Here is a 27,548-nt window from a genome sequence, read left to right as displayed (position 1 = left end):
CTCATTCAGCACCTCGAGGGCCCCCAAAAGGATATCTAAAGTCTCCGCAAAGATGACTGCATCATCTGCAAAATCAAGGTCCGAGATCTTGACATTCCCAAACGATGCACCGCAGCTTTATCTCTCCGACATCCTTCCTAGAATCCAGTCCATACAAGTGCTGAAAAGTGTGAGGGCCAGTACACACCCCTGACGAACTCCAGTAGCAACTGGAAATAAGTCAGAGATGGTACCACCACACTTCATAGCACTCTCAGTACCAGAGTAGAGTTCAGACATCAGATCGATCAGTTTTGGTGGCACCCCACGAAGACCAAGAATCCTCCAGAGGACATCCCGATTCACTGAATCGAACGCTTTAGAGAGATCAACATAGGCTGCAAGCAGCCGCTGCCGAAACTCTCGTCTGAGTTCGGTGAGGACACGAAGAGCAAGGATACGGTCAATCGTTGACCTCTTTGGTGTAAAGCCTGACTGCTCTGGACGCTGGTGCTCAAGCAGATGGTGGCGAACCCTATCAAGAATTATCCGAGCAAAGACCTTGCCCGGCACTGAGAGCAGCGTCACCCCTCGGTAGTTGTTGCAGTCTTGGCGATCACCCTTCCCTTTCCAGAGAGGAACAACAAGGCCCCTCTTCCAAACAGTTGGGATGATGTCTGTGTTCCAGGCAGAGCACAAAACTGCATGCAACGACACGAGTGCAGCATTTCCACCAGCCTTGAGAAGTTCAGCATGGATGCCACAGATTCCTGGAGCTTTGCCCCATTTCGACCGGTTCACCGCAGCCCGTGTTTCCACAAGCGAAAGTGGACCACAGTTGTTTCGAGGGTCAGCAACAGGGATTGTAACACCCTTGACGTCCAACTCGACAGCTGGGGGATCAGCCTGGTACAACCGCTCAAAGTAACCGGCCCAGCGGGCCTTCACTTCAGACTCCTCTGTCAAGAGCCTACCACTCTCTGCTCTTACTGCAGTGCTCCGAGGGATGGGCTTGGATGAACGCAATGCACAAATTCCCTTGTAAGCGGGACGAGAATCACCTGTCCACAGGTGATGCTCTACCCCCTCATAGATTCCTCGCACATAGGCCTCCTTGTCCACCCTCAGTGCACGTACAGTTTTACGCCTCAGCTCCCTGAACAGCTCAGCTCTGACATTCAGCCTGGCCCTGCGACTCTGGTCAATGGTATCCAGTGTCCCTTGAGAGACAAAATTCTTCTTTGCACTGCGGTGAATTCCAAGACATCCACCGGCAACATCAAGGAAGGTGGTCTTGAAGGCACTCCACAACTCTTCAGGACCCCCCAAAGCACCCAGACCCCCCAACTGTCCACTCAGCCTGTTCGCAAACTCCTCAGCTACTCTCTCATCCCTGAGCTTAGCAACATCCAGCCTAGGCTGGGATGGTACCATTCTCCAGGATTTAAGGTGCAGCTTTAGAGTTGCTACAACAAGCCTGTGGTCAGTATTGAGGAACTGAGCACTCCGGTAGACCCTGCAGTTCTGGATCATCCTCCAACGACCGTCAATGAGGACATGGTCAATCTCCTTTGCCACACCGCCAGCGTTGGAATACCAAGTCCAGCGATGAGCTTGTGGGCGCTGAAACCATGAACCAGCCACCCTAAGTCCATGACTTCTTGCAAAGTCAAGCAACTTAGTGCTATTCTGGTTCATAGTTCCTGACCCATGGGGACCAACACACACCTCATAACCATCCCTATCAGTTCCAGTCAATGCATTGAAATCCCCCAAGACTAGAAGTGTATCTCGTCTGGGGCACTGATCAACCACAGACTCGAGCGTGGCGTAGAATGCATCCTTCAGGGTGAGATCACTCGCCTCAGTCGGAGCATAAACAGAGACCAGGGAAATGACACCTAAGGAGTGATGAATCCTTAATCTCATAATACGCTCTTTGACCGGTGTTACCTCAATTATCATTGGGGTCAGCTTATTGGACACAGCTACAGCAACTCCTTGGGTATGGTAACCATCAGAGCGACCAGACCAATAGTAGGTCTAACCACCCACCATTATCTCGCCGCAATCCGGTCTCCGAACCTCAGAGAGAGCTGCAATCCCGATGTCCAAACGCTTGAGCTCAGATGATAACAGAGACAGGTGATCATCCTCTCTTAGGGATAGGACATTCCAGGCGCCCAACCGAAGGGACCGCCTCAGGTTAACCCAAGGAGACCGCCATCTGGTAGACGACACCTCAGCACCACTCCGACACACTCTCCCGCAATCTGATCCAGGGATGTTACCCCGTGGTTTCCCTCCTATCATCAAAGATTGGGGGTCCCGAAGGCTTTGTCCAAATCCCGTCATCCGGTGAGCTGCCCTGCGAAGGGAAGCTGCACAGGAGGTACTCCCACGGAGTGGGTTTTCAGATTTTTTTGCGTTTTGCGGAATGAAGGGTTTTACGGTGGCCGGAGTGCAAATCCTGCCAACAACCTCCTAATAAAAAAGTAACCCAAATGCAGGAGGACGTCCGCAGACACAGTTGGGCACTAGATATGGATGGCCGTTGGATCACAAGGAGCTCCTCCACCCTTTGACAGGTTTTGTTTTTAATCCTGCTGGGTGTCCATATCCAAACACCCTCCTCACCAGAAAACCTGGTGGGGGAGACGGTTTAGTCGCCGACAACCCGACCATGGAACAGGTTAGTACAGGTTTACATGGTACCTGTAGCAGGTCACAGATCTAACCTGACCTGACTTTAATTCATTGACATTTCATTCACTCATGACCAATCTTCAAAAATGGATAGACAATTCGAATTAGCTTGTTAGGTGAAGATAAAATCAAATTAGCTAGTTAGGTGAAGTTCTTTGCTTAAGTTGTTTATCTGAAAAATTTGATCTAGAAATATACAACCTATACATTCTGATGTTATCAGAAGAACTAAATAACAGTTTTGCTGAGGAAGCTTGACCAGGGCATGCCGCAAAACGAAATGGAGTTGTATAACCATAAGTTCTGGATAGAAAATTTCACTTTATTGCAGTGCTTAATCTCATTCATCGATTCATATGTACAGTATTAAGCAATGCAGGGTATGATGCTCCATGAGCAATTTTGGATAAAAAGTGATAGATGCAAGACCCTATCAGCATGCCATTAGTTCATCTCACCAATGCCACTTACTTGCTTGCTTATTGAAGTCTGGTTTGGCATAACACCAATGCCTGGTATTGGCTAAATAGTTAGGGTGGTGGGCTTGGGATCCTAGGGTCCTGAGTTCAAATTCCACTCAGCTGTTGAATTAATACCAGGTGGGGTTAACTCGGCCTGTCATCCTTCCGAGGTCGGCAAAATGAGTGCCAGCATGCTGGTATACTGTCGGAGTGGCGACCCATCCAGGATTGTGCCCAATAGCCAAGGAGACTGCTTAGACAGCAACAACGCTCTGCACAGAGTATGGTCCCAATGGATGGATGGTTGGCATAACGGTTAACGTGGCTGGCTTACGATCTTAGAGTCTTGAGTTTGAGCCTCTGTCGTGTCCTTATATTATTAATTTTTTTAAGTGATAACACCAGGTGGGTTGACTCAGCCTGTCATACTTCTGAGGTTGGCAAAATGAGTACCAGCCTGTGGCTGCATGTTGCATCATTGCTGGGAGCGCAGCTGTGCTGCTAATGCAGCACCCTGTTTCCAGTGAGCTGGTAATCCTTTTTCCAACCTTGGAAGGATGGCAGGCTGAGTATAGCCACCTAGTGTTATTTAATGACCCGATCGGGGTTCTAACTCGAGACCCTATGCAATCTTAACCCAGCAACCTTAACTGTTAAGATAACACAAGGGGTGCGTTCAGTTCTCAAGTTTCTTTGTCGGGCACTCGCCAAGTGGTTTAAGCACTCAAACAAGCACTCCATTCAAACCAGTTGGTAAGGAACGGCTGGCTTGGCAAGTGCTAGCTTGCTGCTTTGTAACTGAACACACCCCAGATCTACCCCACAGTGTTCAAGTATATACTTCACTTTAAATAAAATAATGATTTCAAAGATCATTAAAAAAAAAAATCAGGAAGTTTTTCATTACTGAAGCAGTCTGAAGCATTACCTCACTCTTATACACTGGAATAACAGGGCATTGAACCACAGTTTAGGTCGGAGATGGAGGCTTTATTTATCACCAGCTAATGTAGAGTCAATCGGCGTCTTCTTCACCCCGACCCTCTCACACAACACGCCCTCTCATGCTACATATTGAGATATAGCATGGGTCTTGGAAGTGTGATGAAAGTGATTTGTACTCTCCAGCCAAGTGTATAATTCAATTTAAATGAAGGTTTAAAGAGGTTTAAAGGTGTATAAATAAATCCCGGGTTTTACAGCCATTTTCCCCAGTCTGTCACACTACCCTATCGAACACGTTACATTAGTTCTATGTGCCTGTTGTTTGTGTCCTTTACGTCCTCCTGTTTAGAATGATTTAAAATTGTTTGACTGCCAGGCAGACAGAGTTAAAAAAAATTATCTCACTTCTCTTTGCACATGTGCGATCAGTGCAAATTCAGAGACAAAATACAGTAAAACGACAAACTTGTCCTCCTATTAATGTTCAAAATAAAACATTCAATCTAAATGAGCTGCTCCTCGATCATAAACTGATAAGACAAACAGAAGGACAGACGGACATGAACCAATTGCTTCGCCCCGCTTTTTGCTTCGCATGCGCGGGGTAAAAATTTGCTTATTATCCAATCATGTCACCTGGCATATGGAGCTTCTTATGAACTTTCACCGCTTTCATCGGTCTTCGGCCCATGTTCAAATTTTATTTCAGGTGGCCTTCATAACTTTCATTTCCTCTTTGACGGGAGGTCACCAGGTCTCCCTTGGCCATCCAATCATTCTCTTCCCATCAGGTGGCCAGCATACTTCTCTTTTCAATATATCTTGATCCTCCATGTGTAACATGTGACCAATCCATCTCCCCCTCCAAATTTTGATTGCTTCTTTGATGTTTTTCCTCCCTGTTAACCTTTCAACCTCTTTCTTATTAGCCGTTTCAGGCCAGAAGATTCTCAACACTTTGTTGTGGCTGCTGTAGATGAAAGACTCCAGTTTTCATGCTATTTATTGGGTGATTTTCCAATATTCACAAGCAAATAGGATTGGCTGACTTCACGTTTCTGACAAAGACACTCAGCTTAGTTTTGGTGTTATACTACTTTGATTTACAAACTTCCTTGAATCTCATGAATGCACCCATTGTTGTACATCTGCACCTCCTCCTCCTCCTTTGATGGTAACCATGGACCCCAGGCTTGTAAACTTGTCAACTTTTCTAATTAGTGAATTGTTGTCCATGATGTTGTTGGTTTGTGTGGCACACATGCTCAAGCTTTATGTTTTGGTTCTGTTAATTTTCAGCCCCACTGTCACCGTGTACTCATGTAGCCTATTCACTTTCTCATGCATGCTATGCAAAGGACTGTGACACCACAGAGATGTCATCTGCAAAGAAGAGTTTCTCTAGCTGCTTGGATTGGTTCCTCCAAAGTATCCTATCCCTTATCTGCTCAGTTATTTTCCGCAACACAGTCCAACACCACTAAAACAGTAATCGAGACAACATGCAACCTTGCCTGACCCCTGTAGTAATTTCAAATTTGGATGACAACTTATTGTTGCAAATTACACCGCTTTTATTGATTGCAAGTACACTCCATCATCCCTACAAATTTATCTGGTCGTCCATACATTCTCAGTATTTTCCACATTGCCTCTCTATTCACATTGTCAAAGGCCTTTTGAAAGCCAATGAATGATAGGTAAAGGCTTGCATTCCATTCATTGCAATATTCCATTATTGTTATCCCACGCGCACGAACTGAAAAGCAGGGTTAAGTAATTGGTTCACTTTGTCTGCTGAAAGAAAGTGAATTCTTTTTTTATTTAGCTTGTCTGGCAGTCAAACATAATTGAAAATCATTCCAAACAGGAAACTTACTGTTTTTAGGGATGTATTAAAAGACACAAACAATAGGCATGAAGAATGAATGCAAAGTGTTAATTAAATAATGTGGTGTGAAAGACACTGCATCAACTGCGGTAAACCTCCGAAAAAAGTTTTTTTTCTACAACCTTCAAAATCTTTATTTTATTTCAATTGAATCAAGTACAGCACTTGAAAACTGTATAATGCAAATTGCCACCCCCCCACCACCCTCCATAATACCCAGCACCATCCCACACACCCCCTCCACCATCACCCTAACAATGCCCACCACCATCCCACAACCCCTCCCCCACCACTCCAACAATCTTACACCCCATCACTCCCACAATCCTTCACCCCGCCTCCACCCACTCCCCCCTCCACAATCTACAAACCCCATAATATCCACAAACACCCCAAGCACCATTTGCCCCTCCACTGGGGCAGGACATAGAGACGGTATAAGACAGCATGAACACGGCAACACAGCACGGGCACGGCAGAGGACGGCACAAATGACGACCCGGGAAAGTATGAAATGGGATGATCCCGTAACATACAAGACACCTGGTCAGCCTGCAATGGTGGGACAAAGCATCATTTGTCACCCATTTTGCCCACAGTGTCCAAGTGTGCCTGGGCGACGTCCGGGTCGTGTCCGTGAGCTGGGGTAATATAACCGATTTATCAATCAATATAAAAATCCCTCATAAAACTTCAATTGAACGTAAAAACAAAACCTACAAATCTGTTGTGAATATACAACCGGCATTTTCATCTTCACCAACACTTCCATTGTTGCCATCTTCGTCTGAATCGCTCGCACAATCCCCTTGTAAGCGTTTCCATCACCAATTTTGTTTCCAATAGTTTCTTCAAAATCCCACTGATTAGTTTCAACATACTGAGACTCTTCAGAGTTGCTAATGACGGTGGAATCAGTATCAGAATCCATGCTCAAAATACACTGTTTCTCTATGTAAGCCACCATTTGGATCAAGATGGGTTCATGGTGTGACGTCACTCGCGGAAATCGTAAATCAACACTCTAAGACTTTTTGGGGGACTTTGTGATTGGCAAAAAAAAAATTCCAAAAAAAATTTCCCCTTCAAATTAGACTGATTAATGATTTTCAAATGTTTTGAGAAAAAATAAAAATAAAAATTGCATTTGGGTTCCCTTTGAAGGAAAATTAAAAAACCATAACGAGCGCAGTGAAGTTTGTTTTAAAATAAATATAAAGCAAGTACATAATACGTATAGACATTTAACTCACCTTTCCCAGTCGCACCCTGCTGTCCCTGGACTCTGTATCCTTTTCTCCTGACAAGGTGGAGAGCTTCCTGTCAAACCTCGACTGATTCTGCAACCGGTCCAGACGGCATCAGCCCACGTGTCCTAAACACCTGCTCCTCTGCTCTTGCTCACCCTCTCTCTGTTCTATTCACCCTCTCATTTGCTCAAGGTCATCTGCCATGTGCATGGAAATCAGCAAACATTACTGCCCTGAATAAAAAAGGTGCAAAACAGATCCCTGCAACTGCAGACCAATCAGCCTTCTCCCAATCATCAGCAAGGTTATGGAATCCATCATCACTTTTGACATTAAATCTTTCCTCTTCTCCAATGGCTTGATTTCTGATCATCAATTTGGATTCGGAGCAGGTCACTCTACCCTTGACTTGCTGCTTCTGCTTTCCCAACAATGGATGGAGGTACTCAATACCACACGAGATCACAGCCATCTCCCGAGACATATCACGTGCTTTCAATAAGGTCTGGCACCCTGCCCTGCTCACCAAACTCTCTTCATACGGTATCCAAGGCAATCTTCACTCTTGGCTTGCAGACTTCCACTCCCGTCGCAGTCAACATGTGACATTCAATGAAGTTCTTTCATCCTCTCTTCTGTCCAGGCTGGAGTTCCTCAAGGCAGCGTTCTGGGCCCTGTTCTTTTTCTGGTTTTCATCAATGATCTCTCCGACTCTCTGGAGTATCATCGTTATCTCTTTGCTGATGACTCCACCCTCTGCTGTCCCATCTCTCATCCCTCAGATCGGCAAGTAGCAGCCTCTTCTCTCTCTGCAGATCTGGATAAAATCACAAGCTGGTCTAACACGTGGAACATGCTTTTCAATCCTGACAAATCTCACACTCACTATGTCTCTCCGAAAGGACCATCTGGCTTGGCTGTTGAATTAATAACAGGTGGGGTTGACTCAGCCTGTCATCCTTCCGAGGTCGGCAAAATGAGTATCAACTTGCTGGGATGATCGGGCCATTCAACTATCCTGTGTCGGAGTGGCGACCCGTCCAGGACTGTGCCTAATAGCCCAGGAGACTGCTTTGGCAGCACCGACACTGTACAGGGTATAGTCCCAATGGATGGATGGAGAGTACCATATCGTTTATGGCCCTATCTCTCAATGGTGAAGAAGCACCTCAAAAATTAAATAATTTTCGTGTCCAGATCTGGATTTGGATCTTCACCAAAGTCGAATCAATTCGTCCTTGGCACATCCAACCTGTCCACCAAGTTTTGTCCGAATGAATCCACAACGTTTTGAGATATCGTGCTATGTATTAGTTTAGCACGATCTCTCAATGGTGAAGAATCACTAAAAAAAATTCTCGTAGTAGGATCCGGATCTTCACCAAAATCGAATCAGTTCGTCCTCGTCACATACCAAACCTGTCCACAAAATTTCATCCGGATCCATTCACAACTTTTTGAGATATCCTGTACACAAACAAAGAAACAGACAGACAAACAGACGGAAAGGGGTGAAAATGTAACCTCCTTCACCTTCGGTGGTGGAGGTAACAGACAATTGAGAAAACTAACACAAGCGATGAAATGAGGATCTGCAACCCAGTAAGAACAAAATTTTAAAAAGGCTGCTCTCAACACCACCATTACCCTTCAGAACAATGCAGCACATCAACCACATCTGTGACCTGATGGCGTCCTGCCAATGAGACGTCTTTCCTCACCAACCAAATTCACCTTCGAATAAAGTCAATGCAGCTTAAACAGTCTCTTACCATGAAAAAAAAATAACTCAGGCAACTTTCATCAACGAAGGCCAATACAGCCATGCCCAACAAAAGGTTGTGGGCCAAACATAATGATAGTGGGAAGGAGTGACATAAGTAGATATGGTAGAAAGCACATATGGCAAAGGAATGTTTTTTAAAAAATCAAATGGAAACTGGATTAGAGACTGAATGGTAGTGGAGCCAACTGAAAGGAGGACAAGGGGTAAGGCCTGCAGCTCAGTAGAGAAACTCTATTTAGATCCGGCTTGGTAATTTTGGCAAAAAAGACAACTGCCGGATTCCAGATCAACTCAGAACCGGGAGTTTGGATTGCATGAAGCGTATGTGAATCCATTACATGGCCTCAACCGCATGGCTTCAATCCAAGACGCATCGACAGATCCAGCAGGCCACAGCATTGCTCGCAATGCAATACAACTATGTCCGATGGAGGAAATGATAGTGCAAAGTTTATTTCCATTCCTTTCATCCTTGGATCTTCTCTTCCTCTTCCCTTCATGAGGAGTTAGGTCCAATGGCACCAATCTTCAGCATTGCCTTAACCACATAACTCCTCCACTTCCCTGTCCTCAGACAACACTCTCACCACCCCACCTTGCAGATATCTCTCCTCACACAATCCTCCCATCTCAACCGGGGTCTACCTCTTTTCCTCCTTCCTTGCCCCCTCAACCTATTCACTCGCTTTGCCATTCTCTCTTCGCCGATCCGCACCGTGTCCAGCCCATCTCAGCCAACATTTCACCAATCTCGCCGTCAAGCTCATCTGCACACCAATCTCCTCCCTCAGTTCATCCATCCTCCTTCTATCCACCCTCTCCACTCCCAAAATCACCCTGACCTAGTTGTTCTCCAAAACCTGCAGCCTCTGTTGTTTTCTCTGTCAATGCCACTATCTCCAGGCCGTAAAGGTAGACCGGCGTTACACACATCAGAACCTTCCCTTTCAATTTTCTTGATATCTTTCTGTCTAACATTACTCCCTCCACTTCCTCCACCAATTTCCCGCATTCCTGAATCCTAATTCGCACCTCTGCCTCAGACTAACCATTCCCTGTCACTGTTTCCCACAGATACTCAAATATATTTCCCGTATGATCTCCTTCCCCTCTAACCTGATATTAATATATTTACTCTGCTGCCTGACCCACATCACCTCAGTCTTCTTCATACTCATCTTCAGCCAATGCTTCCCAAATGCCTCCTTCCATTCCCCCACTACTTTGTGCATCTCCCACCCAGTCTCCACCACAACAGCCAGATCATCTGCATGCAGCATCCTCCCCATACTACCCCTCAAGCTCACCTTCCTGCTTACCAGCTCCATCAACATGATAAACATGAGTGGGCTAAGCAAGCTTTCCTGCCTCAAACTCTTGTCAACACTGAACTCCTCAGATATCCTAGGAGCAAACAAGACTCTTCCCTTCGTTCTCTTACAAGTACATCCCTTCCACCAACCTAACTTCTGCTTCTTGCACTCCAATCCATATCAGTGTCACCATCAAAATCTCTCCCAGGACAGTCATAGGCCTTCCTCCAGGTCCACAAATCCCAATCCCATTTCATCATGCAACTCCAACCTCTTCTCCAGCAGCTGTCTCAGCATGAACATCCCATCCATCATCCGCCTCCCCTTTCTAATCCCGTGCTGTTCTTCACTGAGCTCCATCTCGACTCTTCCTTGTTCCCATCCAGAATCCTCTCTTACACCTTCCTGACATGACGAAGGAGCATAACTCCCCTGTACTTCCTCAGATCTTGCATATCTCCCTTCTCCTTCCATATCGGCACAATTAATCCTGTCCTCCAATCCTCAAGAACTGAACCCTCTCTCATACATACATTAGACAGCATCTTCATCCAACTGACTAAGACGTCTACCACTGCAATTATCATCTCTACACACACCTCATCAATGCCTGGAACTCTTCCCCTCTTAAATGCCATCCACACTTCCTCTAACGTGATCTCCACCAGCTCCACATAACAAAGTAGCTCCAGCTCACCGTTGCTTCCTTCCCGGTTCAACAACTCTTTGAAATATCCTTCCCACACCTTCAATGCTGCCACCCTCTCTGTGACGAGCCTCCCACAACCATCCTTAATCACCCCCCACCCCCTTCACGTCCTTTCCATCCTCATCCCTGTCACGAGCTAATTTACATATCCACCTGGTCTCCTGCAAACACACTTCCAACCTTCTTCTCTGTATCATCTCCACCACCTCATTAAAATGACCAAGGTGAACCTCGTTTCTGAACCGCTGCCCGCCTGGCAGTGCCAGTACCATTTTGTCTGTTTGGGACACTTCGGTCATCAACCAGCAGCGCTGCCCAGGCTCATCTGTAGATCCTATGATAAGTTATAAATTGTCATAATGAAATGTCATACAATGCATATTTCCATAAATATGGTTGCTGGACTTGCACATTTGCATTGTGCTAGTCCGATAAGTGTTTTTGCACCCATCTTTATGGTGTCACATGGCTATCAATCTCTGCAAATGCTGCCTACACTTCGTAAACGCGCTCCGTATGGATATGCTGCCAGCCGAGTTGAGACTCGAGAAGTTGATAACACTGAACAACAAATTTCAAAAAAAATTTTTTACTGGAGATGTGTAAAGTGATTAAGACTAATTTGGGTACGCTGATTTCAAAAATCATAACCGTTTTGCTGTATCACGTCAGGATTTTCAGGAACAGAAATATTCCCATTGCCTAGAAGTCAGGATTTCAATGAAATTTACATATGTCTTTAACATGTCTATTTCGTACAATTGTTGTTAACTTGTGTTATATTTCTTTCTTTCAGATAAAGATGAGTAGGCGTTCCTGTACCAATCATCCTGACAAAATCTGTTATGTCTGTGGTCGGTATACCAAAAAAGATCAACAGCGAAGTATATCTACAGCAGTGAAAATGAAGGCCGCCTACTTTCACTACTTCGGGTGTAAGGTGGGGGACCAAGAACAGAGCTGGGCACCACACATATGCTGCACAAGCTGTCACACAACCTTGACTCAGTGGTTGGTGGGCAAGCGCGCGAGCATGCCATTTGCGGTGCCCATGATATGGCGTGAGCCGCAGAATCATCATGATGATTGTTATTTCTGCTGCACAAGCATCGCCGGCTTCAACAAGAAGAATAAAGGTCACATCAAGTACGCTGACTGCGTCTCTGCTCGTAAACCTGTGCCTCATGATGACGAGAACCCCGTTCCAACACCTCCAGCTGATCAGAACATAGCTGTAAGCAGTGGTGAAGAGGATGGTGATGATGAACCTTTTGAACCCGACACTCAAGAATCACACCTTCTGAACCAGGGAGACTTAAATGATCTTGTAAGAGATCTCTCGCTGTCAAAGGTGAAGACAGAGCTGCTTGGATCAAGGCTGCAGCAGTGGAATCTACTTGAACCTAACACCAAGATATCCTTGTTCAGAGCACGTCACAGAGACATGGCTGAGTTCTTTGAGATGGAAGACACGATGACATTCTGCAGTGACATCAACGGTCTGTTGAAAGAACTTGGGTGTGATCACGATCCTGCAGACTGGCGCCTCTTCATCGACTCGGGGAAGAACAGCTTGAAGGCTGTTTTGCTCCACAATGGCAACGAGAAACCATCAGTCCCACTGGCTCACGCGTTCGGCATGACAGAGACCTATGAGACTATGCGGCAGCTGCTTGATTCCATCAAGTACAATGACTTCAACTGGCACATCTGCGGAGACTTGAAAGTGGTGGCGCTGTTGTTAGGGCTGCAGTCAGGCTACACGAAATACATGTGCTTCCTTTGTCTCTGGGATAGCAGAGACGACAAGAATCACTGGACGAAGAAAGATTGGGAAGAGCGAAAAGAGCATGTACCTGGTCGACACAACGTGAAGCATGTCGTCCTTGTCGACCCAGCCAAGGTTTTCCTTCCACCACTCCACATAAAGCTCGGCTTGATGAAAAGTTTTGTACGGGCAATGGATCTGAATGGGCGTGGGTTTTTATACCTCAAGGAAAAGTTTGACAACACCTTGTCGGAGGCCAAGATCAAGGCTGGTGTCTTTGTTGGACCGCAAATCCGACAGATTATGAAGGACGAAACTTTTCCGACAACTCTAAACCCCAAAGAGCTGGCAGCGTGGAGGAGCTTCAAAGCTGTGACGGACAACTTCTTGGGGAACAAGCGCGCGGACAACTATGAAGAAATAGTGCAGCAGCTGCTGGAGTCCTTCAGGAAACTTGGCTCCAGGATGTCCCTGAAAATCCATTTCCTACACCAGCACCTGAACTTCTTCCCTGACAACTTGGGAGCAGTCTCGGACGAGCACGGCGAGCGATTCCACCAAGAGATTTCACTCATGGAGACGCGTTACCAAGGGCGGCACAACCCGAACATGATGGGCGATTTCTGCTGGTTCCTGCATCGTGAAACTGACACAGAGCAGCACAAACGCAAAGCCAAATGCCTAAAGCATTTTTAATTACATTCTAGTGGAGTTTTTCTGTAATTTCTATAATTTTGAAGCATTCATGATGAAATAAATGAATAAATGAATTTTTGTAAATTTCATTGAAATCCTGACTTCTAGGCAATGGGAATATTTCTGTTACTGAAAATCCTGACGTGATACAGCAAAACGGTTATGATTTATGAAATCAGCGTACCCAAATTAGTCTAAATCACTTTACACATCTCCAGTAAAAAATTTTTGTTGTTCAGTGTAATCAAATTGTTAGGTGTACTGCAATTCAAGGTTGGTTTTTTGGGGGTTTCGTTTTTTTCAACTTGAGGGTCACAATTTGCGGACTTCATCCCATCAACTGGCACATTAAGTGAATAATCGTAGACTTCATGCAATTTATGTATAAAACAATAATATAAAACGCTTGCGTGAGAAAACCGATATTCAACTGCCAGCAAATTGGCCGGGTGAGTTCGGATCATCTTTTGGTAGCATAGCAGAGGCCGATCAGAGTGAACCCAGAGCTCGCCACACCGCAACACCCGTGCTCACGGCTAACTCAGAGGCAGACAGGTAACAATTACAGTGCCAGATTACGGTAACATTTTACCTTGAAACTCACAAAGAGAAAAAAAAACACTCGAACATTCTATAACATATCCGATTCATATACTAATGCACATACTTGCAAAATACTGCAATTACTTCATTTCATGTGATAACGAATTATGAGTTATTTTCCGAGTTGACAGCCAAATCCGGCTCGACTCAGACTCCACTAGGAAGTGCAACTCTCAGAGTTCAGGAACTCAGTTCAGGTACAGTATTGGTGGGGGGGGGGAGCAGTACAACTGGACAGACAGTCTGTTTCAAAGGTACGAAGAAGTGAAAGTGAGTCAACAGTAAGACCTGTAAACTCAAAGTCAATTGTATTACTCTGCCTGGCCAATTCTGTGCACATAATATGTATACCGCTGCTTATGAACATAAACGAACAATGAAGTGATCAAAGGCCATTGAATAATCTCAATGCACATGATATATCTAAAAGTCCACAAGAAAAGGGCCTGCGTTCTGAACAATAAACAGCCGAAAAATGGGTAGGAAGGAGATAGAGCCGCCGTGGATTCAGTGTGGAAACCTCTGAAAGCTCTGAATGTTTTCTTTTTGTGAAATGCAATGAACATCGAAGCGGTCGACATTTTAAAGGTGAAAGTATCACTTTGTTTCTCTTATTATTGACAATGGTCAAAATATTGCTGTCGAAGTACAAGTATAAATAGAAACAAATAATGTGACAAATGCATCCGTCAATGGATATGCCTCTACCAGTGTTCAATGTCAACCCACTGTTACATTCAATCTCAATTAACGGTGTGAGTGAGTGAGTGAGTGAGTGAGTGAGTGAGTGAGTGAGTGAGTGAGTGAGTGATAAAAGAGAAAACATCACATGCTTCCAACTCAAATTGTGATCTGCAATTTAATGATTTCAAAGGGCACATGACCTGTGACCCATTGAACCAAAAATTCAAGGGTTCATCTTTGTATCGTATTTCATGCCTGTGCCAAGTTTTATTGGAATCCCTTAAGTAATTCACAAGTTATCACGGTAACGAAAATCTACTTTGTCCACAAATGCAGGGCCGGATGGACAACCCAAAAACATAATGACTTTGGTGCCTCTGGCTGCAGAGGCATCAAGAACACAACAGATGTACAAGCACCTACAATAAGATAAATTGTACCCCTGTGCCACTTTGCTCTGGTGGCTCAGGAAGGCACTCAGTTACTTGTGGTAATTTTAGCAGTACATGTTAAACTTCTCCTGGAAGCACTGGTGGAATGCCAAAGCTTTATGGAATATGACTCTTCTCTGCCCCCCTTCCCCTTGAGCACTCAGAAAATAAAACAAACACTCCACATCATTGGAATATGCCTGGTGTTGGCTTAATGGTTAAGGTAGTGGGCTTGGGATCCTAGGGTCCTGAGTTCAAATCCCGCTCAGCTGTTGAATTAACACCAGGTGGGGTTGACTCTGCCTGTCATCCTTCCGAGGTCGGCAAAAATGAGTGCCAGCATGCTGGTATACTGTGTCGGAGTGGCGACCCGTCCAGGATTGTTCCCAATAGCCAAGTAGACTGCTTCGGCGGCACCAACGCTCTGCACAGAGTATGGTCCTAATGGATGGATGGATCATTGGAATCTAGCATTAGGAATCTGAGTCTCAGGGTCTGATTCTTGCTCTCCATTGGCTGGTTGGTGGCCTTGAATTTCTTATAATGTTTCTATTCTGGTCATTCTCCTCTCGTCCTCACCTTTCCATACAGATCCTGCCCATCCAGATTGCACGCCTTCTGCCAGAAACCCTTTCCTCGTGACCATCTCCAAGTCCAAGTTACTCACTGACCTCAATTCCTTCATGCCTCTTCACCAGTGGAACCGTCTTCTCAAATCCAGTCTCTTCTCGACCAGATTTCAAGTCTGCAAACTTACAATCACCTCATGGTCTCTCAAACATGAACAACTAAGCTTTAATAAACATGCTGACACCATGATCTTGCCTGGTGTTGGCTTAATGGTTAGGGTGGTGGGCTTGGGATCCTAGGATCCTGAGTTCAAATCCCCCTCGGCTGTTGAATTCATACCAGGTGGAGTTGACTCTGCCTTTCATCCTTCAGAGGTCAGCAAAATGAGTGCCTGCTTGCTGGTATCCTGTGTCGGAGTGGTGACCCATCCAGGATTGTGTCCAATAGCCAAGGAGACTGCTTAGGCAGCACCAACGCTCTGCACAGACTGTGGTCCCGATGGACAGACCATGCATGATGTTCACGGTCTCCTACAGTTCTTCTCCTTGTGCTGTGGCGCATCTGTTTGTCATCCTGCGGTTTTCTCTTGAAACCATTTTGTCTGTTGACCCATTACCTCCTGTTGTGTTGTTTTTCCATGAACCTTGATGCAGTACTTGTATCAGATGGATACGAGATCACAAAGCTAGCGACACAAATAATAGTTTTAAGGCACCGAGTACGATTTAGACACAAGAAACCTGGACAGCCAGGTTATAGGCATCGAGATTACTGATCGAATGTTGACCATCACGTTTTTACTCAACGATTGAGCTTGTGCTGTTGTTTGGAATGAGCTAAATGATGATGAAACATAACCTTGGGAATAAGCACAAGCTAGATGTGCTTGAAAGAACATGTGGCTCTCTTAACTTTAAAACATTGTGCAGCTTCAAGCTTGCTCGAGTCTCCTTCTTCTTCTTCATTTTCCACAACAAATGCTGAATCATATTTTATGAATTAGAGCAAATTAAAACCACTTCATGCCTGGTGTTGGCTTAATGGTTAGGGTAGTGGGCTTGGGATCCTAGGGTCCTGAGTTCAAATCCCGCTCAGCTGTTGAATTAACACCAGGTGGGGTTGACTCTGCCTGTCATTCTTCCGAGGTCGGCAAAATGAGTGCCAGCATGCTGGTATACTGTGTCGGAGTGGCGACCCATCCAGGATTGTTCCCAATAGCCAAGGAGACTGCTTCGGCGGCACCAACGCTCTGCACAGAGTATGGTCCTAATGGATGGATGGAAAACCACTTCTAAATATGTGTCAGATCACCAGAGACTGTTTATTTGATTACCAAGTAGTTTTAACTATTTCAGTTTGTACCCATGGGTCTCATCGAAGCTTCAGTAAAGGATGGCACATCATCATCTTTCTACGGCAGTCGAGATGCAAACATAAATTTGAACGATTCAGAGAAGGCCGTCGATACATGTCTATAAAAAAAAGCGTAGCCCATTCACCCTTCCAAAATATGCAAGCAGCTTTGACGTTGCAGATGAAACCATGATGAATAATGCATGAACGCAGCATTATTAAAAGCAATGCATAAACATCACCACTTGACGTGACAAACTATTAGCACTTCGAGCTTGTCCAAATACTTAGCCGCTTCATCCATTTCTGTCAATGGCTCTGTTTGAGCAATATACATCATCAATCCTTCACACAAGCGAAATGCTTCAGTGTATGTCGAACGTAGAAGACTGTCGTCAAATGCAGGACTCTTTTGCGTTTCTCAGGTTCCTCGGCTTCTTGTGGCCCGGAGCTAATGCATCGAAGCCACGCAGCAGATGCATCACAAACATCTTCGCGTTTTGCTGCGTAAACTTTCTTTACCTGGAACGCGCAGCAAACTGCTTAATAGTCAAACTTTATGCGTGAGATAGATGTCAAGCACCGATGTAGGATGCTGTGTTTCACACGTTTCACAAACATTACATGGACTTTGCACTCTCGGCTGTGCGGTACCGTCTGTGCATTTTCAAATCAACTTTCCATTTCATTCCAGCAATGTCTATCCAAATACTGCAGCAAGAATAGGGCTTGCAACACTGCTTCTTCATCGGTCAAAAGCACCTGGATGTCACGCACACGCAACACTAACCCGTCATGCCATACTAACCCGATCATTCAGTCACTCACCGAGTCACGTGAACACAAGGGCCTGTCAACATCGTAGCACAATGGAAGTAGCCTGTTGTTGACTTCACTAATGCTGACATAAGCAAGCTGAAATATACGTTGACATCAACATGCAAGGTAAGGTGAACATCTTCCTATCGGGGGAATCTTCTTCTTTGTTTGTATGCAGCACAAGGCTGCAGGGTAGCATCATTGGTTGAGGATGCAGCTGTGGCGCAGGAATTTGGAAATTTGGCAGGGTGCCGGAGATAGCTCACCTATTGTTCACAAAGAACACAGTGGGATCTCCAAGAAGAGAGGAAAAGCAAACCGATATAATTCAGTGAAATTGGTGTTGACACGGCACAGGTTTGACGGTCCACATGGCCTACTCCGAAGACTTATGCACACATTACATATACAGACAGTCGAGTTCAATGACGCTGTAGTTTAGAAAAAAAAAATAATATTAATAATTATCGGACAAAACGGTGGACAAAAAAAAAATGCATTCAAAAAAAAATTCAGGCAAACAATATTACATTTAAAAGTTGCTACAATTGGAAAATTGGTCAAAACGCTGCAATTTGAAAACAAAAAAAGGGTTTAAAATGTAACAAGTCTGAAGACGCCGATGGCTCACAAGCGGTATTTGACGATGTAGATTGTTTCAGAAGTCAAGGATGAGACAATGTGATAATGTTTGACCAAGTTATAAAAATGATCAACATGATGTGGTACGAGTGACAGGTTATTAGCTGCAAAATGTCGAAAACCCGGTTTCGTTCAACAACTTTAAAAATTTCACCTTTGTATAGCCTTTAAAGGTCACAAAACAATGTTGTGGACATTAAAATAAGGAAACAGGATATGTGCTATAGCTTAATGGAGTTAGTTCGTCGAAGGTCGAAAACCCGGTTCGATTCCCACAACTTTGAAAATTTGACCTTTGTGAACTTTAAAGGTCAAAGGTCAAGGATTATGACCTTTGGTGCAAAACTTCCTCTGGAACATTCCAGGGACAATATAACGTCATATAGGCTATATGGCATTTCGCACTCCTCGGATTAACCATACTTTGATGAAATCAGCGTAAAAACAAACTTGAAGGGGGTGCCACGGGCAAGGTGTTCGAGATAGAGCAAAATGGTTTCAAGACTTTACGTGGGGAATGACCTCAAGATTATGCATAAAAAATATTGTCATCCTAGCTCTCAAAGTTTGGGCGGTCGTATGATTTTTATGTCAAAATTCGAAATTTTCTAAATTTGTGACCTTGTGACCTTGACCTTGGGACGAAAATGAAAAATTGAGCTCCGTGGGGCTTGCAGGTGCCATTGGGCTAACCAAATACCGAAACCCCTGCTAGATTCAACAACCCCCTTGGAGAAGATGGATTTTTATGTCAAAATCGGAATTTTCTAAGTTCGTGACCTTGTGACGTTGGGCCGAAAATGAAAAATAGAGCTCCGTGGGGCTATGCAGGTGCCAATGGGCTAACCAAATACCGAAACCCCTGCCAGATTCGACAAACCCTCGGAGAAGATGGATTTTTATGTCAAAATTTGCAATTTTCAAAGTTCGTGACCTTGTGACCCTGCCAGATTCGACAAACCCCTCGGAGAAGATGGATTTTTATGTCAAAATTTGCAATTTTCAAAGTTCGTGACCTTGTGACCCTGCCAGATTCAACAAACCCCTCGGAGAAGATGGATTTTTATGTCAAAATTTGCAATTTTCTAAGTTCGTGACCTTGACCTTGGGACGAAAATGAAAAATCGAGCTCCGTGGGGCAATGCAGGTGCCATTGGGCTAACCAAATACCGAAACCCCTGTCAGATTCGACAAACCCCCGAGGAGAAGATGCAAATTGAAATCGGCTACCCTCTAAAAACACAATTCGTAATTTTTTAAGTTCGTGGCCTTGACCTTAGGACGAAAATGAAAAATCAAGCTCCGTGGGGCAATGCAGGTGCCATTGGGCTAACCAAATACCGAAACCCCTGTCAGATTCGACAAACTCCCTCGGAGAAGATGCAAATTGAAATCGGCTACCCCCAAAAAACATGTTTTTTGGGCGTGGCTCCGCCCATAATGGGCGCACCACACCCATTTTCAGGAAAACACAACGAGATCATGATATAAACCTCCCACCAAAATTTTATCAGGATCGGATTAAAACCCATTTAGCTATGCTCGGGACAGACAGACAGACAGATATACAGACATACAGACAGACACACAACATTAACGAATATAGTGGTCACTTATTTTTTTCGTGAAAATATTTTTTCGTGAACCAAAAAGTAATCTTCCAGAAGCTGGACTATATACACCAATGTATGGGAGGTGAGACTTGTACATCATATTTCTGACCAAATGAATGCATTTATAAATACACAACTGATCTTTTGGAGGAATTGGCTCTACATCTCGGCAAAAACATTTTTCGGGAACATGGAACAGCACAAAACACACGCGGCCCATGATGTATGACCAATAAAGAGGTCAACAAGTCATTTCATATAAACATTAAACAACAAAATAACTCAGAACATTATTTGTCAACAGGAAATTGTTGAAATTTTAAATAACTTTTAATTGGTCTTCACCATCAAACAATTTGGATGATTATATATGTATGTATGTATATATAGTATGATTATATGTATGTATGTATATGTAGGCCAAGCACAGAATAACCATCTTCATAGCGGGGAAAACATCTTTAAACCCTTTCAAGTCATTGATGCATTCAGGCCACAACTTCCTCCACACACCATTCATGCACACCTGAGTAACTTCAGCCCAGAACCCATTGATGGTATCAATGCACAGCTCGGTACCAGAACCCTTATCAATGCATAAGGCCTATACTGCACTATTCTGGGTGGGCTTATACACCGGTATTTACGGTGTGATTTATACTGTAGCTTTATAAAAACGAGGAAAACAATTAGTTTTAAGCTAAATTAGAGGTAAGACGACCTTATAACAGAATGGTAAACGACTTTAAGCGAGTATATTCTCCAAAAAAATCAGTGACTTAATAACGAAACGACGTTAACCGAGACGATGTTGAGCGATGATCTACCATATAAAACACAATGTGTGTTTGTGTATTTGTTTATGTGATGCGAGTCCACCTTCAAAGGGACGATTTAAGAAGGGTTTTAAAGGCCAATCTTTTAACACGACTGTGTTCACTTCGGTCTTTTTTTTTCAGGATAAAAAAACTCGAAAAACATTTTGCATTAAAGAGTAATTATGTCTCTTCTTTTGGAAATGAAGATTGTGACTTGCAACCAGGCCTCGATGGCAGTGTACACAAGCGTTTAAAAATTAACAATAAATACAAGGTGTAGGGAGGTGAAATTCGCTACACGTGATGTGTAACACGCAGAGAGTAAAACGAGAATGAAGAAGATATATGCACACCTGACACTCGGCTGAGGCTTCAGGCTTTGACGTGCTCATGACGTGAATTTTTTTATTCATTCCTGTTGCACACAAGCCCTCCACCATGAAGAACAATGCCCTGCCTCATGCATTTGTCCATCTTACTGAGCCAGGTTCCACACGGCCCACCCAACTCTCCCCATTCTCATGTCCATTCCCACCACTTTCAAATTGTTACAAGTCGATCCCCATCAAGCACCCAGTTTCCATTCACAATGGACTTCATTGTTCATTGGACAAAATTGTTAAAAATTATCAAACATGTGAACATAAGCTGGAAGCACATCACCCCCACCCCCATCACAGAGCTGTTTATAGGCTGTGTTGTGCCGACTTGCAACATGAGGAGGCGCTATAATGACACGGTGTGCAATTTTGTGACATTACTTAAAAGCAATTTTTTCAGCAGAAAAATAATTTATTAGAAATAAAAAATAAAAACTTTTTTTCTTTTTTTTGCCCAGCAATCTCTCACAATTGAATTCCATCGCTTGATGTTGACACCCGTGTATGTTGCTATGGAATGGCCCTAATATTTGGAAAGATCTTTCACACTGTAGTAATTCACACTGTAGTAATTCCACCTCTAATATAATCATTGCACTAGTAAGGGATAACAATTGAATCGATTCTTAAGAACAGGAAGCAGAGGTCGGATGGTTAATGGATGTAGAGGTGACCAGTATTCAAATAGGCTTAGAGTATGAAATGAGCTGAGGGCATGAAACAAATAGCTGAGAACATCAACAGAAGGCAGAATGAAGGTCCAGTGATACCATTAAACTGCTGACGTCAAACCAATAGAGCTACAAGCTCTACCAGGCAGGCAGCAATTCAGAAGTCAGGTCTGGCTGGATAGTTTCAATGTGGTATTGTTACGAATCTGGCAGCAATTTGCACACAAACAGACAGCAGTCCCCGCAGTTCAGTTATTTCGATAAATATGTGTTGATAGTCAGGGTCCCATCCTTCTGTCTAATGTGTTAATTACATGTGTGCGCTACGAGTTCCTTTTATAGTCAGGTTTTCCACATCTTGAATCCGCACAACGCCAACAAAACCCTCGCTTCACTCCTCCCACGCTGCGGCCGAACGGGCGCTTCGCCCGCCCAGCTTTCACCTCTCCGCACCATTGATGCCATTATGCACGTGTTCGGGACCACGGACGTGAGCGGAGGTTTCATCACCTCAGGGCCAACCCCGCCTTAGCCAGATAGTGTTCGGCCCGACCAATAAGGAGTGGCCACCGATCGCCCGACAACCCCTCGTCCAATCCGGAGGCGAGTTCCTCAGAGCGGTTCCCTCGACCCACGGGGGAGGGGAAGGATAAGAGAAGGTGGCAAGCCGTCATCAAGAAAGAGAAGAAGCAGGTGCATATTTATCGTTACATGAAGCTTGCTCTGAGCACCACCAGTGGAATTATTAAGTGCGTTGCTCTCATTCGGCGTGCCTTGGCTGGAAGGAGAAGAAGCCTTGTCACCTGCTAGCATTCTCGTCTACCTGCGGGTGCTCGTCTCATCTGGTCCGTTCTCGTGCTGGCTGGCGTCCGTTGCGTCGTTCCTGGTCGCTGGTGCTTGGTGCGCGACGGAGGTGTGGGTTCGAGTCCTCCCCCCCCTCCCCCCGAACCAGCTCGTCTCGACCAGACCGCACGAGGCGGACAAGTGCAAGCATAGGCTCCTGCCCTCAGCTTGCCTTCCGTCCCGAGCTGAAGGGCCAAATAAAGGCCGCGGCCACAGTGTGTGTGTGTGTGTGTGTGTGTGTGTGTGTGTGTGTGTGTGTGTGTGTGTGTGTGTGTGTGTGTGTGTGTGTGTGTGTGTGTGTGTGTGTGTGTGTGTGTGTGTGTGTGTGTGTCACCAGTCTGTTAAGTAGAATTGTTGTCCTTTTCGCTCACTGTACATTTTCCTGCATATTCGGATAACTCTGCTCTTTGTGCCCCCCCGGCCCCCCGCCCCCCCGCCAAATAAACCCCCAAATTGTTCAATGTACCAGCTCGTTGTCTGCCACTTTCTTTCATTGGCCCAGCATGGTGCGGGATTGAGAAATAGTGAGGCCGTTGGTGCCGTAAGTTGTCATTTGGTCCGACGGACTCTGGTAATTCCACTCGGTTACACTGGACCGAGGTCGCTAGAGCGACCCGGTTCGACAGAGTCCGTTGAGGGTGTGACTTCCCTGGTAATTCGACGACGTGGGTACTTGGGTATATTGAAATTTGGCTATTGACCCTACCCCACGCCGTCGGAGAATTTGCGATCATAGTCTTTAAGTGACCCGTGACCTTTCGGAGTTGTCCGAGAGTCACGACCTAAATTCCTGGTGTTCGGTGGGAGACGGCTCTACTGCTCCACCTAGTAGTCGTTTATCGCCACCGAACCCCAGCCCACAACAGTATCAACGGAGGGGAGAGGAGTTGAGGTGGTATAAATGATGCAGAGGAGATTGGAAGTCATCTTTGTGCAGGAGACAAAATGGAAAAGGGGACAGGGTGAGGCAGTTGATTGGAGGTTACGAGTTGTTCCACATGTGAGGTGATGGAAAGAGTAATGGCGTGGGAATAATCATATTGGAAAAGGTCAGAAAGCAGGTGGTCATAGTGGAAAGATGGGAGAGACAGAAAGGTATCGCATTGTTTGTGATTGCGGAAGCAAATGGTGTACATTAGGTCGGCATATTAGCTACAAACGGGAAGGATTAAGAAAGAGAAGCGGGAGTTCAGGGTCACTCTGTAAAGGATAATGGGAAATGTTGAGCTGGAGGTGATGTTGTGCATTATGGGAGACCTCAACGTGCATGAGGATTACAGTTTGACGAGGGCAATAATCATTCCCCAAACACAAACTATTGTGAATTCACAATCGAGCAAAGTTTGAATGCACCTCATGCCGAATATATCAAATAATATGGTTGACAGGGTGGCCGAGAGGTAGACACACTTGCCTCTAAGCTGTCTAGCTGAGGTTTGAATCCCGACTCCGCTACAAAGTCATCCCGGGAGATTCATCAATGCGTGTGCCGTCCCACGGATGGACGTTAAATGGTTGTCCCGTCTGCCGGCATTTGTTGGTGGATGTTAAAGACCCCCACTGTGTCCCTCGGGAAGAGTCGGCAAGTATTCGAAGGCACCATGGGAAAAAAATTTTTCCAAATGCCTGCCCGAACCAGGAAGAGGGCAGTGCATTGGCGGCACAGCCGCACTCCCAGGAATAATGTTAGGAGTGTGGATGTGCAGCCTTTGGACAACAATGCCGCATAGCGATGTCCGGATACCATTCTGAGATATACAAGGATTTCAGATAACTTATTTTGACATAATCAGGCGCAACATTCAGGCAAAAAGTAACCAAATAATACCATCATCTTTTAGGACTGGAAACCTTCACCTGATTGACACATACCGTAACTGGTGAGCTTCACAGTAAAGGTGCCAGGAATGTGCGATTGGCCGCTGTGTTTACTCTCATCTTGTGAGGGTAAGGAAGACTTCTTAGCTTGGAGAGCCTGCAATTCGGTGTCAAGCTTGGCCTGCTCAGTTTGCAGCAATCGACGTGGCCGCTCTCGCTTAACTAGGCTGAGAAGCTCTTTCACTTCTGCCAAATCTTTTTGAATCTGAGACGAAAATAAAATAACAGAAAACAGAAAAACAATTAGATTGGTTATTCCCACCTTGTGCGTGTCACCCAAATGTTCACCTTCCTTGTATTCCCACCTTCCCCATACAGGATCCATCCAGCGGCACACATCTCTCCATGCACTACGCTGCAGACATTCCCTTTACCCACACAACCAATGTACTCATTTTATAGCACGTCAGTGTCAGTAATGGAACAAAGGTTTGCAGTTCATTGGCCGAGGGTCCCCACTGCAGACTTTGCTGGAACGCGGCATCGCAAGTCCCCAGGCACAAAAACAAAGTGTGATGAACACGCAAACAAACTTAATCGGAAAATTTCGTGGAGCAATTCCCACCAACTCGAGAGAAGTGATGTGATGAATTCCTACCTTGGCATAGCCAGAGCAAGTGTTCCAACGGTGTAAATAACGGGCCACTAACGTTTGACTGCATGCATCAACACAGCACAACCACGCAAGGTGGTATTGTCAATGCATCCTGCACTCCTCGACCGTTACCAACAACGTTGTGCATCGGCCATTAGTACCAGCCAGTCGCGTCGTGGACCTGTTTAATCAAGACGACGTGATGGAGATCACAAACATACTGCGTGTCTCGATGAATCCACGAGTTCTGGCGCGGTGCGAGGGTGGGTGCTGCATCTTGGAGCACGCCGTTCTGGCGCGGTGCGAGGGGGTGCTGCATCCTGGAGCACGCCGTTCTTCACGTGGACTGCAGTCTCGTGTGTGTACCCCGGTATATTTATTTAGACAACATAATCCCGGTACCCGAACCAAATCCCCATGTGTAGAGTAGAGAGCGACTGGTAAATAGATAAGGCACAGGTATAACGGGGAGAAAACGCCCTAAGACTTGTGTGTGCAAGGTACCTCGTGGCGAACGGGTTTGTTTAAATCCGCGAACGAGGAAATACCAGGCCATGGCCATGGAGGCGGTCATCGAGGAACAAGGGACAGTTCACAGAGGCATTCAACGTTCGCGGACACAACACACATCACACACACACACACAGACACAAACACGTGCCGTCACCTCTTCAAGCGTTGCCATGATCCCTCTCTCTCTCTCTCTCCCTCTCAGCAGAGAATTCGCGAAACTTCCAGAACCCGTGGAGCCTTTGCCCCTGATCAATGTGTAATCTTAATTCAGTGCGTTGCCCCCCCCCCTTTCCCTGTGTGCCGCAATTATCGATTTGCTTTTTAATATTTATCTCATTCTCGCTGTGACTTGTTTTATTTGTTCTCTTTCACAAACCAAAAAGCGCTTCACAAAAAAACAAACAAAAAAATATTTCATTCGCAATCTTCCTTCCGAGTCGATAACCGCGGTTTCGGCGTTACGCTTTCGCCTCGCATTCGTTGACCGTTTTACACGACACCGTCCATGTTTCTACGCATCGATTTTTTTCTTTCCCAGCGGACATGAAAAGGGCAAATGAAAACATTATTAACAACAATTAACCTCCAGAAAATGTTTTTTAAAAAAAATCCTCTACCACGACCGACCAAATCCGGTACATACTGCTACTCACTACACCCACTGATCTCTACTACTTGGATTGGTCACGACGGCTCGTGCGTGAAGCCACCGGAAGTGCACTTTCCGCCATCTTGCCTCCCCCAAAAGAGGCGAACTGCAGTCACACGCAACGTTGAACCGGGCCCGGCCGATTTTGCAAAATATATTTCTTCAAATATATTTCCACTTCCGTCTAATATTTGAATTGATTTTGAAGTAAATTACTGTTCCTATGACTCAATCGAATTCCGGGAAATTCCCTTGGAGCTCCTTGGCAATTGCAAGGAGGCGATCGAAGCATATTATGAGGCCCGACAACAGGGTTGGATCGGGAAACAAACATAGGCCTAACATCCAAGTTACATTAGGCTCCAGGTCACTTAATCAATAACAAAACAAAACTAAAGTCATGTTTTTTATGTCATTTAAAATATGTTTTGTTATTTTAGGCAAATTTTTTTGTTATTCTACGTTTGTTGTCAACTTTATATGTACTCAGGGATCAGGACACATCAATGATTTGGAGAGAGGGGTGAAGAGGTTTTCCAAATTTGCAGATGACACAATGCTTGGAGGGAAGGTGGATAGCAGAGGGGGTGGTGATCAGATTCAGGAAAGTGTTGATACTCTCATAGATTGGTAGGCAAAAGATTGGAGAATGTAATTTAACCTGAGCAAGTGTAAGGTGTTGGGGATGGGGAAGAAGTTCTTCCGAAGAACAATATAAATAGAGATTACAGGATACAAGGGGTAATGTTGGAGTGTGTCACATGGGGGAAGGATCTCGGGGTGGTAAGAGATATGGGAGGTAAGCAGGCAGCACAGTGTCAGGCAGCAAAATGTGGAGCAAATGTGCTTTTCAGTTGTATTTGGAGGGGGATCAATTATATATCAAAAGAGTTGTTAACATAGCCCAGGAATTTAGTGAGGGCCACATCTAGAATATTGTGTGCAGTTTTGGTCACCACAACTCAGGAAGGACATCGCCGCC

General features: G+C 45.1%; 1 protein-coding gene across 1 annotated transcript in view; it reads right to left on the bottom strand.

Annotated features, from left to right (window-relative positions):
* CACYBP (calcyclin binding protein) overlaps window positions 1–26,359 on the bottom strand; it is a 67,270-nt gene extending 40,911 nt beyond the window's left edge. Inside the window, exons 1-2 of the mRNA XM_085853553.1 lie at window positions 26,072–26,359; window positions 24,804–25,014 (exon numbers count right to left, since the gene is read on the bottom strand). Coding sequence (XP_085709679.1) covers window positions 24,804–25,014; window positions 26,072–26,089 — 229 coding nt within the window. The 5' untranslated portion in view covers window positions 26,090–26,359. The remainder of the gene's footprint in view (window positions 1–24,803; window positions 25,015–26,071) is intronic.
* Window positions 26,360–27,548: the final 1,189 nt, after the last annotated feature.

This window comes from Eptatretus burgeri, chromosome 14, assembly GCF_056783735.1.
Source record: "Eptatretus burgeri isolate ZD-2024b chromosome 14, Ebu_testis_v1, whole genome shotgun sequence".
Taxonomy (NCBI): domain Eukaryota; kingdom Metazoa; phylum Chordata; class Myxini; order Myxiniformes; family Myxinidae; genus Eptatretus; species Eptatretus burgeri.
This window is presented reverse-complemented; position numbering and strand designations above follow the sequence as displayed.